The following is a 13,804-nucleotide window of genomic DNA, read 5'->3' as shown; positions in this document are numbered from 1 at the left end:
TCTGCTCGCAAATTGCCTTGAAACTTGAATAAACATATATAAAAGGCAATTCATAAATTAATAAAAATGATAGTAGCAGGGCTTATTTTTCAGCTGTGAACTTTCTGGAACTCACTTCTGGCACAGCTCAGGTGGACTCCATTGCCATTATAAGAGAACAAGGGAGTTCCAGCACCCTTTTTTCAATAGAAAAATGGAGGAGAGAGAGGAAATTAGTCTACTGGAAGGAGGAGGATATTAGGGTTAAAAAGGTTAAAAGGTTAAACAGCCACAAAAATCTCCCTGTTTTAGGCAGGAAGACCTCAGGAGAGAGGAAGGAGACCACATTTTTCTTTTTCTCACCCAGAACTGGTTGCAATTAAGTTATCCAGTTTAGGCCTGGCTGACATCCCTGAAATAAAGCCCTTCCGTTTATATTCTCTCTCTCTCTCTCTCTCTCTCTCTCTCTCTCTCTCTCTCTCTCTCTCTTTCTGTTTCAGGAATGTTGGGAAAGACAAATGTCTCTATCTTATTGTGCCAAGCTAGCTGGAGCCCTGAACACCTGTTAGGTCTGTTAAGGCCTGTGGATACATTGCAACAGTTGGCCTCCTTGTTTTGATAATAAAATAGAGTTCCTCAGATCCACTCTATTCTAGATAGTTTGCTGGCATTCAGATTAATATCCCATCAGCACAGCCTGCTTCCCCTCAGCTAGATTACTATCCCCATCGGGGTCTTAAATCATAAAAGACGTGTCTGTTTATTCCCATGTTTCTTTAGTGTCTGCCTCAGCCTCTCCTCACGGTTTCACCGGCTTCCATGGGAGCTCCTTCAAACACAAGCGTGGCGGTTAGTTCCCGCTTTGCTCTCACAGTCACAATGTTTGCAGAAGCAGATGCAGTTGCCCCTGTTTGCAGGTAAATCGTGCACAGATGCATTTCAGGGGGGCGGTTCGGAGAGAAAATGGTGGGAACTAAAGGCCGCTTCACACACTCAGGGGAGTTATGAGGCGAAACCTTTCCTGTACTGTATAATTTCAGTGTTACTCAAAATGATACTTCATGGCAAAAACCTTACACCCAGAATGATATAATATCGGGGAGAAGTTGTTTATGGGCTTCTGTGAGTCTCCCTGAGAGGATTAGTGTACTTTTCCTTGTATATGACTAGGTGTTTTTTTACTTAAAAATTATGTGAAAAACTGGGGGTTGTCTTATTCATGGATAGTGAATGGTGGGGATTTCTTAAATTGGAGTCCCTAAAAATAGGGGGCATCTTATACATGGAAAAATACAGTATACTCTCTGCTGCTGAGTATACAGAGAAGGGAGTTTTATTTGTTCCTAAGGCAGGCCAGAGGTCTGGGAGAACTTTTGAAATTTGCTTATCCAAAGTCTGGAAATCAAATTCTACTGGGGGTACAACTTGGAAACAGATTGGGTGTTTAGTGGCCATATCTCCAAACCAGAGGTGATTGGACACTCCCTTCAGATTCTTGTAGTTTCTCTCAGTTTTTTTGTCTGTGACTTAGAGATAAGCAGTTGGTTGCATGAACTGGGCCTTTTTGCATTGCAAAAGTCTCTCACATCCTCCCAATCCCCCTTGGCCTATTGTTCCCCATTCTAGGATAATGTGGCATCCAGCCAGATGAGGTGAGAAAAGGCTCACCTATTTGTCTTTATGGCAACAGGAGGTGAACAGTACTTAACTGGCCAGATAAGGCTACAGTCATACCTCGGGATAAATATGCTTCAGGTTGAACGCATTCGGGTTGCGCTCCGCGGCGACCCGGAAGTAATGGAGCGCGTTACTTCTGGGTTTCACTGCTCGTGAAGCATAGACGGTCAAAATGACGTCACGTGCATGCACAGAAGCGGCAAAACGTGACCCGTGCATGCACAGAACAGTCTTACGCTCTGTTCGGGATACGAATGGGGCTCCGAAACGGATCCCGTTCGCATCCCGAGGTACCACCGTATTACCCTACAAATAAACTGGCTGATTGATTCAGGGGGCATCTTCTGCTAGATTCTAAATTCAACTGGATGCAGAATCACAGGCCTGGAAGGAACTCATCCAGACGGACCCCCCCCCCCAAAAAACCCCCACCAAAATCTTTAACAGTACTTTACCTTCATTTTCCGCTTCACACACAGGGGAATCATGAGGCGAAAACTTTCCTGTACTGTATAATTTCAATGTTACTCAAAATGATAATTCATGGCAAAAACCTTACACCCAGAATGATAGCATATTGGGGAGAGGTTGTTTATGGGCTTCTGTGAGTCTTCCTGAGAGGATTACTGTACTTTCCCCTGTATATGACTAGGTTTTTTTTTACTTAAAAATTATGTGAAAAACGGGGGGTTGTCTTATACATGGATAGTGAATGGTGGGGATTTCTTAAATTGGAGTCCCTAAAAATAGGGAGCATCTTATACACGGAAAAATACAGTATACTCTCTGCTGCTGAGTATACAGAGAAGGGTGTTTTATTTGTTCCTAAGGCAGGCCAGAGGTCTGGGAGAACTTTTGAAATTTGCTTATCCAAAGTCTGGAAATCAAATTCTACTGGGGGTACAACTTGGAAACAGATTGGGTGTTTAGTGGCCATATCTCCAAACCAGAGGTGATTGGACACTCCCTTCAGATTCTTGTAGTTTCTCTCAGTTTTTTTGTCTGTGACTTAGAGATAAGCAGTTGGTTGCATGAACTGGGCCTTTTTGCATTGCAATAGTCTCTCACATCCTCCCAATCCCCCTTGGCCTATTGTTCCCCATTCTAGGATAATGTGGCATCCAGCCAGATGAGGTGAGAAAAGGCTCACCCATTTGTCTTTATGGCAGCAGGACTTAACTGGCCAGATAAGGCTATTACCCTACAAATAAACTGGCTGATTGGTTTAGGGGGCATCATCTGCTAGATGCTAAATTCCACTGGATGCAGAATCACAGGCCTGGAAGGAACTTATCCAGACAGACCCCCAACAAAAAGAAATCTTTAACAGTACATTACCTTTATTTTCCTACTTGCAACCTCTAACCCTGCCTTAACACTTATACAACTAACACCACTCCTGACATGCTAGTGTTTTAATTAATATATCAGAGAGAGAGAGAGAGAGAGAGAGAGAGAGATATCAGAAATCTGCTTATACACAATATAGACAAACAGAAATACAAAGGCTAAAACATTTGCAAGGCTCAGTGCCAAAGTTCCAAAACAAGTGTGTTGATGTCTTGGAGTTCACTCTCTGCTCAAGAGAGTGAATTTGGGCTTCATGGTTCAAAACCTTGCTCAAGAAGGTAATTTTGAAATGGTCTGTAGAAGCATTAGCTTTTTCTTTCCAGGGATCACGTGAATTTAAGAGCAACATATCATCTCCAAAATCAATGGTAAAATCCTTTCCTCAGCCCAGGGAACAATTTTAAAGCAAAAGTCCTGTCAGAACTGATCGCATTACCATATACTGTATTTTCCCGTGTATAAGACTATGTCCCCCCCCCCCCCCAATATATATTTTTTAAAGTTGAAAATTGAGGGTTGTCTTATACACGGAATGTTGCAATTAATTATTTCTTAATTTGGGGCTCAAAAAAATACATTTGAGGCCGTCTTATACATGGGGGTGTCTTATACATGGAAAAATACTTTTCATAGTAATCAGTCGGGCCAAATTTAGATTGAGAAATGAAAGACAACTAGGGTAGAGTGTCTGCAGTATAATACTTTTGCAATAACAAATAATAAATTGGTTAGCCTTTTAAAAGTGCTACAAGACTAACATAGCTATCTCTCTGGAAGATTTTGCAGCATCAAGGACTTGGTACTCCTTAGAGCTAAGCAAAATCTGTGAACAGGGATTGAGAGGATTTAGTTGCAGCCTCCTTCCCCAACACCTCCTTTCACTGGGCCTACTGTAAATGGAACCAACTTTGGCTACAATCTGAAGAATAAATTCTGGGGCTAAAGCCATAGGATTTGGGGTTCAGTCTGGTTGCCCCTTTCTGCTTGAATATGGCAGAGTCCCAATAACTATCATGGTCTTCTATAATCAGTACTATAGTCAGCAGTATCAGGGGGTCAGTCCAGTGTCAAAGGATGGAATGAAAAATTGAAGCTGACCCTAGTGTGAAAAATGAAGATTGATATTGGTATCGTGACCTCTGGCATTGCATAATAGGACTTTTATCCCTCCACCTTCTTCCTTCCCCCCCCCCCCTTGCTTGAATGAACTGGGATGATTTACTGATGGTGTCTTAAAATGGGACAGTAGTACCAAGGGAGAAGCTGAATCTCCCTCACCCTCATCTGAAAACCACTGCCCTCCCCGCACCCTTTGGCTGTTCTTTGGTTGAACTTCAGTGCTGTGAGGGTAGTGGCTGGCAGATGGTTCCTAATATAAAATGTGCTGCCTGACATCAGCTCCAAATTTGCGTCGCTGTCAGATTTTTTATGTTCCCTCAAGTTTGTCCTTTCATGTACTTGACTTCCCCCTTGATAAGCAAGAAAATGCATTTCCTGTCCTTTCTGCTATTCTCATATTTTAGTGAATTATATTAATTTTGATCCATTTGTCTTTGGCTTTCTTCTCTCTTTGCTGCACACCATTCTATTTTCACTAATCTGTAAGGTAGATTTGAATCTTCTCTCTCTTTATACATGCATTTAATTATTTTTTTAAGCCAACAGAAATGTACTTGGGGTACATCTGATGGAGTTCTTTGATGCTTGAAGTTAAGCCTGCAAAAATAGTTTAAGATAAGAAAATATACATTTGTGTGTCCTGTTTCCACAGTATTGTGTTTCTGGTTTTTCAGGAGAAATATGTAAGAAGTAAAAGAGCCAGCAGATGTATCACTGAAATGTCATTGGTTTCAAAATATTTTAAATTGTATATATGTATATGTTTTAAGGCTACAATTTGTCCCTTTGTGAATACAATTTCAATAAGGTGTGTTACAGTGGGCCCTCATCAAATTGTATTTCCCAGATATTATCTGGGATATCAACTGTTGAGGCCTACACCTCACAAAGGATATTGTAAAGCTGGAAAAGGTGCAGAAGGGGGCAACCAAAAAAAAGGTGCTGGAGCAACTCTCCTTTATGGAAATGCTTCAAGATTTGGGCCTTTTTAGTTTAGGAAAAAGGCTATCCATCCATGGCCTCTAGCCATCATGGCTATGTTCAACCTCCACCATTAAAAGCAGTGTATGCCTCTGAATAACAGTTGCTCCCCATTTATTCTTTCTGATTTGTTCTTATGCACTTTCGTTCAGTTGGAGAGCTTTATATGGAGAACAAGGCCGGTACTTGCTAACTGTCAAGCCCATCAAGAATACAACTGAAGTCTCTTGTACGTTAAGTGTGGAGAAAGACCCTGAGAATGGTTACATCCGTAAGTATCCAAAACATTGTTAAATCACTTTACATAGGGAAGGGACTGATGTGTTACAAATATGTTTACCGATAAGAGTTTAAATTGAAGTGTATTTCAGTGAAAAGTTCATCTGGGCCTACTGAGCTTCCAAGAGCTTGTTTCAAGTTGTTTTATTCATGTCCTGTAATAAATTCATGTCCAGTGTTTCATTGTGAGTCTAAGGCAGCTAACAATTTCAAATGAATTATCAAAGGCAGTTATTTTTGGTTAGATGTCTGTTCCATTATCTTGGCATGCTGACTTTGGGTTGCATTAGAATTTATAGAGTGTTTTGTTGGTGCTTAATGGCAGATTGTGAGCCAAACCCTCTGCACTGCAGGTTGATCAGCTGTAGCTGAGATCACTTTTAGGGACATCAAACACAACAACCTAACAGTACAGGGCATGAGTCCACACCTCTCTTGTGCTTTGCTGATTGTCAGCCAAGCATGGCTCAGAGCAGGTGAGGCACCATTGCCTTTGCTACAGTTGGCCCTTGTTAGCATCTCTTGGGTACTGCCCATCAAACTAGATTTACTGAAGAGGAACATAATGTCAGTGCTGGATGTTGCCCTGACTTTGCCACCCCTTGTTCGTTCTTCATCTGGCACTCTCTCTCCTCATCGGAGAGTTCTTGTAATGCAAGGCAAGATACACTAAAGTACCACAAGGCAATCCGTTTCCAGAATTTTGTCACTGACAGATGCAGTTGTCATTTTCCCGCTGCAGGACAATCTTTCTTTCCAAACCCATAATTTTGGAAGTGATTGCAGAAAGTTACCAATGTTCCTATCATTCACAGGATTAGAAATGTAAGAACTAAAACCAGGTGATTCCACCCCCATTGAGGAAGTAAGATAATGTATCTTTCCTAAGAGATTGGGGAGTAACAAACCAGTCTGGAGAATGCTTCAGTATGTGTCCAGGTAGTGACTCATCACTGCTTGAAAAACCTCTCTAAATTCTGTTAAGCCAAAATGTGGTGATTTGTGATTGGAAGCAGCATACGGGAAAATTTGCAAAACCATTTAAACATACTAATGCAAAGTTCAGCGTAGTTGATTTGATTGCATAAAAAGAAAACTTAAGTCCTTAATTTAAGGGCAAGGTTATACATGGAGAAATGTTTCATGGTGCCATTCTGATGGCCTAAAGTCAAGAGTTATTGGTGGCGAAATAACCACAGGGATGGTGGATTGAATGGATGAACCACAGGAATGGAGGAGCAACTAATAAGGATGCTGTTTCTTAAAATATGTAATCCCTTATGCTTTTAATTAGGGTCACAACATAGACTGCAATCCTAACCCCCCCTTACCTGGAAATAAGTCCCAGTGAAGTCAGTAGAATTTCCTCCTCTTTAAATAATATATTTTATTGATTTTCAAGAAACATGGAAAAGTACAAACAGGAAAAATAAAAGGAACATGCAGAGAATAATACCCCCAAAGTAGTTCCCCTGCCCCACTTTCCTAGAACAACATGGATTATAAAAAGACCAGGAGTTGCCAAAATATTTTTACTGTTCACAAAATAAAATTGACCAGATATTAGAATTTACTGGTGAGTAGACACAGTTTAGGATTGCAGCCCAAATCCTTACTATAGTTACTCAAGTATAATGTGCCATCAAATCTAATGTACACCTTATTTTTTGCAATGTGCTTTGGCCAAAAAAGGTGAGCATTAAATTTGAGTAAATGCGGTATATGATGATTTAAAAATGGGGCTGTACTACTATACTGTACAACTGTATTGCACGTTACAAGAAATGCAATAACAATATCCAATCCTTTCACAGATCTGCAATTCAAGGGATATCTTAGTGGGCAGGGGGACAGATAAACCATGGCAGATTAAACTGGCTTTAAACTTTAGGTATGCAGTGGAAATATGGTTGTGTTAATGCATGATACTAAATTGCCAATTTGCACCTGTGAAAACTGAGAACAGGAACTAATTAAAGGCCAATTGAGGGGCAATTTATCCATATTGTTATGGCCATTTTAAATAGAAGGAGGCGGCTTCTAATTAAAGGCCCAATGCCCCTGGGCTGGGTGGCAATAGTGATTTAAGTGAGGGGAAATCACTACACGAGGTCTGAAAAAAGGAGTATGGAATAGGGTTAGGGTCAGTGCTTTTTTCCTTGAGAAATAGGTTCCGGTTAGTACTCACTGTGAAGTTGTTACAGTAAGTGCCACACTTTTTAACAACAACAAAAAAGAGATGCCGGTAGTATGTACCTTGGGTACCCCCTGGAAAAAAGCACTGGTTACAATTGCTTAGCAATGACAATGTCTGAATTTACTGTAAAACTGTCCTGCTTTTTTCGCTTTTCTCTTCATTTTCCTGAACTGTCAGTCAGTATTATTTGCCCACTGAGCATGTTAAATTCTCATTCCGCTGCTGCTGTTGTTTTGTTCTTCCCTCTCCCCATTTGTTTTGTGCTACTCGGATTCTCCCAAGCCTACTGTGCACGGATAGTATTGCTTTGCTATATAAGGTCCAGTACCCTTTGAGAATTTAGTTCACTGTTAACTGAATTTTATATTTTTTTATATCATGTGTCAGGAACCTTTGGCCCTCCAGATGTTGCCATCAGCCCCAGTAATCATGGGAGTTGTTGTTTAGCAACATCTGGAGGGCCAAAGGTTCCCCATACATGATTTATATTATTTAGATCAGTGTTTCCCAAACTTAGGTCTCCAGCTGTTTTTGGACTGACTACAACTCCCATCATCCCTAGCTAGCTGGACCAGTGGTCAGGGATGATGAGAACTGTAGTCCAAAAAGAGCTGGAGACCCACGTTTGGGAAACCCTGATTTAGACAGTCACAAGGACATCCCCCACTTATTTTAATTCAGTAAGTAAATATAGGGTTTTGTGCCTATTCATCAGTTAACTCCCCTGGACATATTACAAAAAATTAAACAGCAATGTGTTGTTTTAAACATTTGGGTACAGATAAGGTGACTTCCTGAAAAATGTATGGGTACAATAACTTCCTTTCTTCCTTTATAAAGAACATTCCCATTGATAGCTATTAAAAAAATGAACTTCCTCAAATTCTTTCAAGTTTACTTCTTGCTACCTATGCCGCCCAGTAGAGGGAGCCACACACCTCCAAAAAACAACATGCAGCTCTGGGAAAAGTATCTGTCCTCAGCTGTTGTCCTTTGGGAGCCCCTCACTGCTAAAAGCAGAACTGGGGGAGTTACAATGGCATTCTTCCTAGCATGCTGGTACAATTTGCGTGAAGAATAGAAGAGAGAATGAATTATGATGTAAAAGAGTAATAATTTATATAACGCTTCAGAATGTTTAAGAGCAGGGGTTTCAGGCTTGTCAGATTTGCTAGAACCTAAAGATCTACCTACTTCAGGTGCAAAAAACTTACAGGTAGAATTAATGAAGTACCCTTGAGCATATTCTGAGTCTAGGATTCCAACCCCCCTGCCTGGAGCAGTACTGAACATACCGTATTTCCTCCTGTATAAGAGGCCCCCTATTTTGGGGGACTCAAAAAAAAACACAAATGGGGCCAATGGCCGAGAGTTGTTGAGCTTTTTTGGGGGAGGATTTCCAAAAGTTGTTGAGTGAAAACACCTCGTCTTATGCATGGAAAAGTACGGTTGTTTATTAGTCCTTTCACATGTAACTCCATTGCTGGTTGGCTTTCTTGATTTCAACAGCCTTGTTTAGGTCAAAAGAAAGCTGTTTTGTATTGTTTAAACAACTGGGCTTCAGAAACCCTTGCTGATTTCCTGCAGATCACCAGAGATCTTTCAGTGGATCCCAATCAACCTAGAACTAACTGAGCTCCCCCACCCCACCCATTCTATTTTTATTCCATCTTTCCTCCTCGGAGTTCAAGGTGATTCTGTGAGATAGTCATCAGTTGCTGGACTGATAAAATAGGTATCTTACAAAGGAGGAAAGCTGGTTTATATTTGATATCAAATTTTGCATTGTGATTGGTTCAAGGCAACGGCAGATGTATTGTCTCCTTTGTGGAGATAAACTTATCACAGAGACATGAAAAACATTTCCATTCTGGCAGCTGTAACAGGCAGGAGGTCTCGGGCCATTTTCTTTGTGAACAAGATTATGTGTCATAAAGCTGTCAGGAGCCGGTTCTAATTTGACAGTTTGTTGGCTCTGGAGACTGCAAGACGATGCACATTGGAGATGGGGATATCTTACAGATGCCACAATATCTTTGCGGATGGCACTGATAAAAGGCGGGTGAATTTTATGGGCAAGTGAAATTGTCCTTGCAAAGAAATAAAGCCGTTTTCTGTGCTTTGACAGTAGTATGTCACCTGACACACTGTGGGGCAACAAAGCTGCCTCAGGGTTTAGAGCAGTTTTAATTTCATGTTGGAATCAAGCTATAGATTGTCGGTTCATCGATTCTTTCTGAAAATTAGGGTTGTAAATTTAATCAGTAGATTATAACATGCAGTCCAGCATTTCAGATGGTTTCTCTCTTGTGTAACACCCATGTTCTCTCACCAAGAAATGTGGCTTGAACCCTCTTCTCTGCCTGTTCTGCAATGGTCAGTCCTGAGCTGGTTTCTGAGAGCCAAACTAGCCATGACAAGGGAGATTTGTCACTCAGAAGCAGCTACACCTCCAGTTTCTAGTTTGGATTGAGGTTACAGCACCGGTTGATGGATTCTAATTCCTCCCCCACCCCCTGCCCAATATTTTCCTAACTGTAAATCTCCTTCTCTCAGAACTGGTACTAGCTACTGGGGCAAAAGATGTGAGGAGAGGACAGAGAAAGGATTCCATATCGTAGCAGTCTTTTTACCTCCATGGTAAATAGCAACTTTGGGGAGGAATTGCGGAAATGGTGGAAGTGAAAGGTTTAACAGTGCCACAACCTCAGTCCAAATCTCTCTCTCTCTCTCTCTCTCTCTCTCTCTCTCTCTCTCTCTGTGTGTGTGTGTAGATACTTCCTGTTGAAGAAGTCATAAGATCTGCACAAGATCTATGTTGTGTGTTGTTCAGCCCTGTGGGCTTAATATACTGTCCATAGCGCCAAGGAAATTTTAATTTCACAATTTGATGCAATTTGATTTATTTCTGACTCTATCCCATGGGCTCAAAGTAGCTTATAGCAGTTTTCTTTCCTAAATGTAAATTGTTCTGTGCAAAAGGGCCTCACAATCTAAGTAAATCAAGTTGTTGGGGGATAAAAAAGGCCAATTTTTAAAAAAGAACATTGTCAGCTTAAAATCACATGCTGTAATTTGGCAGCATTTCATATACTGATATGCAGTTATGAGAAAATAGAATAGAAAAAGCAAATAGTACACATTTCTTGTTAATGTGCATGTCTATTGTCAAGATACATAACCCCTTCAGATTTTAAATTACAGACTCTTGGACTGAAATCTGAAGAATGTCAAGTGTAAAAACTCTCACTAGTGCCTTTTCTTTTACTGTATTTTTCGCCCTATAGGATGCACTTTTTCCCCTCCAAAAATGAAGGGGAAATCTGTGTGCGTCCTATGGGGCGAATACAGGCTTTCGCTGAAGATTGGAGAGCGATAGGGGTCGGTGTGCACCGACCCCTCTCGCTCTCCAGGCTTCAGGAAGCTATCAGCAAGCCTGGGGAGCCCGCGGGAGTTCCCGCAGGGCTCCCTAGGCTACGGATAGCAGCCTGCCGCCCGGCGTGCGGGGTGCCCTGAAGCAGAGCGCCCCTCGCGGCGGGCAGACATCGGCCAGCCCCACAAGCTCAGGGGACAGCGGGGAGGCGCAGCGCCGCCATCCCGCTGTTCCCCGACCTGGTTTTTGGGGGGAAATAAAGAAAAAAAACTAGGTGCGTCCTATGGGACGAAAAATACGGTAATTAAAAAAACCAGCTTCTGTCATAAAGGCCATAGAAAGACAAAATTTTGTGTGGAGTACTTTACTATGGATAGGTACTTAAAAATCATGGATAATCACTGGGGAACCAGGAATATATTGTATTAGTTAACTAAAGCTTTAGTTGACTGACTGGCGAGTGCACATTTTAATCAACAGGGTTAAACGTTAGCAGCATGTTCGTTTTGAAGTTATTTTGGTTCTGGTCTGTTACTGTAATAGGGAGTGATAAAAGTATTAAAGATGGTGGTGTAATGGTGAATGGCAGCTTTTGTTTATTACATTGTGTTGGGCATTTTGCCAATGCAAGAACCAATTTAATGAATCCATGTATTGGTTAAAATCCATTAAATCGGTGATCAATGACATATTTGAAATTCAATTTAAGATTTATTTAGATGATTATTCATAGTATCATGCTTCACTCTGTTCTGGCTGAGTTGCCTCCTTCCTTTTTTTTTTTTTGTAATTTCAGATGAATACAGAATAGGAGGGCTAGTCAGAGCAGCCTTTTCCTGCAGAGGGCAGACTGACCATATGAGTCTCCAGGCGGTTGCTAACCAAGAAAAGGCAACATGTACATGCACTCTCTTTCAATTTGGCTCAGAACCGCTTGGGCTAGGCTTCAGGTAAAATAGAGCTGGGGAACCTGTGGCCCTCCAGAGGTGGAAGGACTATACCTCAGACTACACCTGACCATTAGCTGGGCTTCCTGGGCTGATGGGAGATGGAATTCAAAAACATCTGGAGGGCCACTGGTTCCCCACCCCTGATGTGTACAGTATAAACAGAGAAGAGCTGAGAAGTAGGCCCTTGGCTGGTCTTGCAGTCCTGGCAGGTGCCCAGCCTGCCACCCTCTGGAACTGGTCCTGATGTTAGGAGCCAACATGTCCAGGTTTTAACTGAAGGTGGAGCTGCTTGCCTGCTTGTGGGTGTAAACAGTTCTCCCAATATTAAAACCACATAACTCTTAGGCTGAGAGAAATGAGTGCAGGGACAAGGTGTTTGCTGTTTTATTCAGGGTAGCTGCCAGTGGTTGGAATCAGCCTACTCTTGTTCTGCATCCTAAATGATTACATACCCTCCAACATTTCTCTGACGACGATGACGACGACAACAACAATAATTATAATGTAATTATTTATACCCTGTCCATCTTACTGGGTTGCCCCAGCCACTCTGGGCAGCTGCCAACATATATAAAAACATAATGAAACATTAAACATTAGAAGACTTCCCTGTACAGGGCTGCCTTCAGATGCCCTGTAAAGGTTGTATAGTTACTTATCTCCTTGACTTGGGGGGTCCCATAACTCCTTACCCCCCAACATTTCTCTGATGAAAATAGGGACATTCTAAGGAGAAGCAGGACATTCTGGGATCAAATCAGAAACTTGGACAGCTTCTGTAAATATGGGACTGTCCCTGGAAAATAGGGACATTTGGAGGGTTTGCGATTAACTCCAATGTTATTTGTGCAGTGATCAGGCCAATCTGTTCCTCAAGTCAGGAGACTGCCAGGATTATAGCCACTGTTCTCTTTCCCTGCAACAATACAGACAGACACTGTGCTCTGAGCTGCACAGAAGTATTAAAGGCACCTAGCTAAGAAAGCAGGAGACATCTTTTCTCTCCATGTAAATCCTTTTAAACTATGAATTCTGATGCCGTAGAAGAGACCTCTTTGACCCAGTGCCCTACTTATCACATTTACTGGTTAGCTGAGCCCTCCTCCCTTTATAAGAACACTTTAACCCTTATCCATGTAGGTTAACTTAGGCGTCTGCAAGGGGGAGGGGGAGGGGATGTCCATTTATTTAATTATACTTGGCCCATGTGAGGCAACTGGGGTAAGGCGAGTTCATGGCCCTGCTTTGCAGAGGAGTTCATTTTGTTCTCACAACAAGTTTATACTATTAAGCTGGCACATCCGGTCAATATCTAATTTAGCGCAGCAGGCAAAGCTCGCTGACAAGCCTGATGACAAATGTGGTCCTTGCAGGCAAGTAGCAAAAAGAGACAAAAGGCAACAGGGCTGCCAAAGGATTAACTGCTTAAAACCCCATTTGTTTTTTTCTTGAATATTTGTTCAGCTGGTTGACTTGAAAGATAAGGCAACTTTAAGGTCATACTGCAATAAAAAATGTCTAGTAACCACCTGTTACCAACAGTGTGGCATATGTAATGCCATCTCGGACAGAGTAAAATTCAGAGAGAAAATAATAAAGGGAGCATCTGAAACTAAGCAAAAGGTACGTACCAGCCATTGATTTCACTGCTTAACTGACTCTCCATAAGAATCAAAGAACAACAAGCTGGGGATTCCCCACCCACCCAAATTTAATGTTGAAGGTACCAGTTGCAGCATTTTGAGCAATTGCATAAGGTCTTTCATCTGCAAAGCCAGGTTCACACTGCACACCAGGAAATCAAAAATTGGCTTGGCAAGTGAGTCCTATCCTTTTCCTTAAGTGTCAGCCAGCTTAGGCACATAACAGTTCTAGTACATTTATCTTGCTCTCTGCTCT

The 13,804-nt window shown here is 41.7% G+C and overlaps 1 protein-coding gene across 2 annotated transcripts in view; it reads left to right on the top strand.

Moving 5' to 3' along the window:
- Positions 1–13,804, top strand: part of LOC308476882 (heparan-alpha-glucosaminide N-acetyltransferase-like) — a 171,042-nt gene that overhangs the window by 1,815 nt on the left and 155,423 nt on the right. The window contains exons 3-4 of one of the 2 annotated variants that reach the window (XM_081004994.1): positions 760–896; positions 5,259–5,377. In XM_081004994.1, the coding sequence (XP_080861120.1) occupies positions 760–896; positions 5,259–5,377 (256 nt within the window). The remainder of the gene's footprint in view (positions 1–759; positions 897–5,258; positions 5,378–13,804) is intronic. The other variant, XM_081004995.1, reaches the window with a different exon arrangement.

The sequence above is a fragment of the Podarcis pityusensis genome, assembly GCF_964106645.2.
Source record: "Podarcis pityusensis genome assembly, chromosome: 5".
NCBI classification, from domain to species: Eukaryota; Metazoa; Chordata; class Lepidosauria; order Squamata; family Lacertidae; genus Podarcis; species Podarcis pityusensis.
The sequence above is the reverse complement of the archived record's forward strand: the minus strand, read 5'-3'. Positions and strand labels throughout refer to the sequence as shown.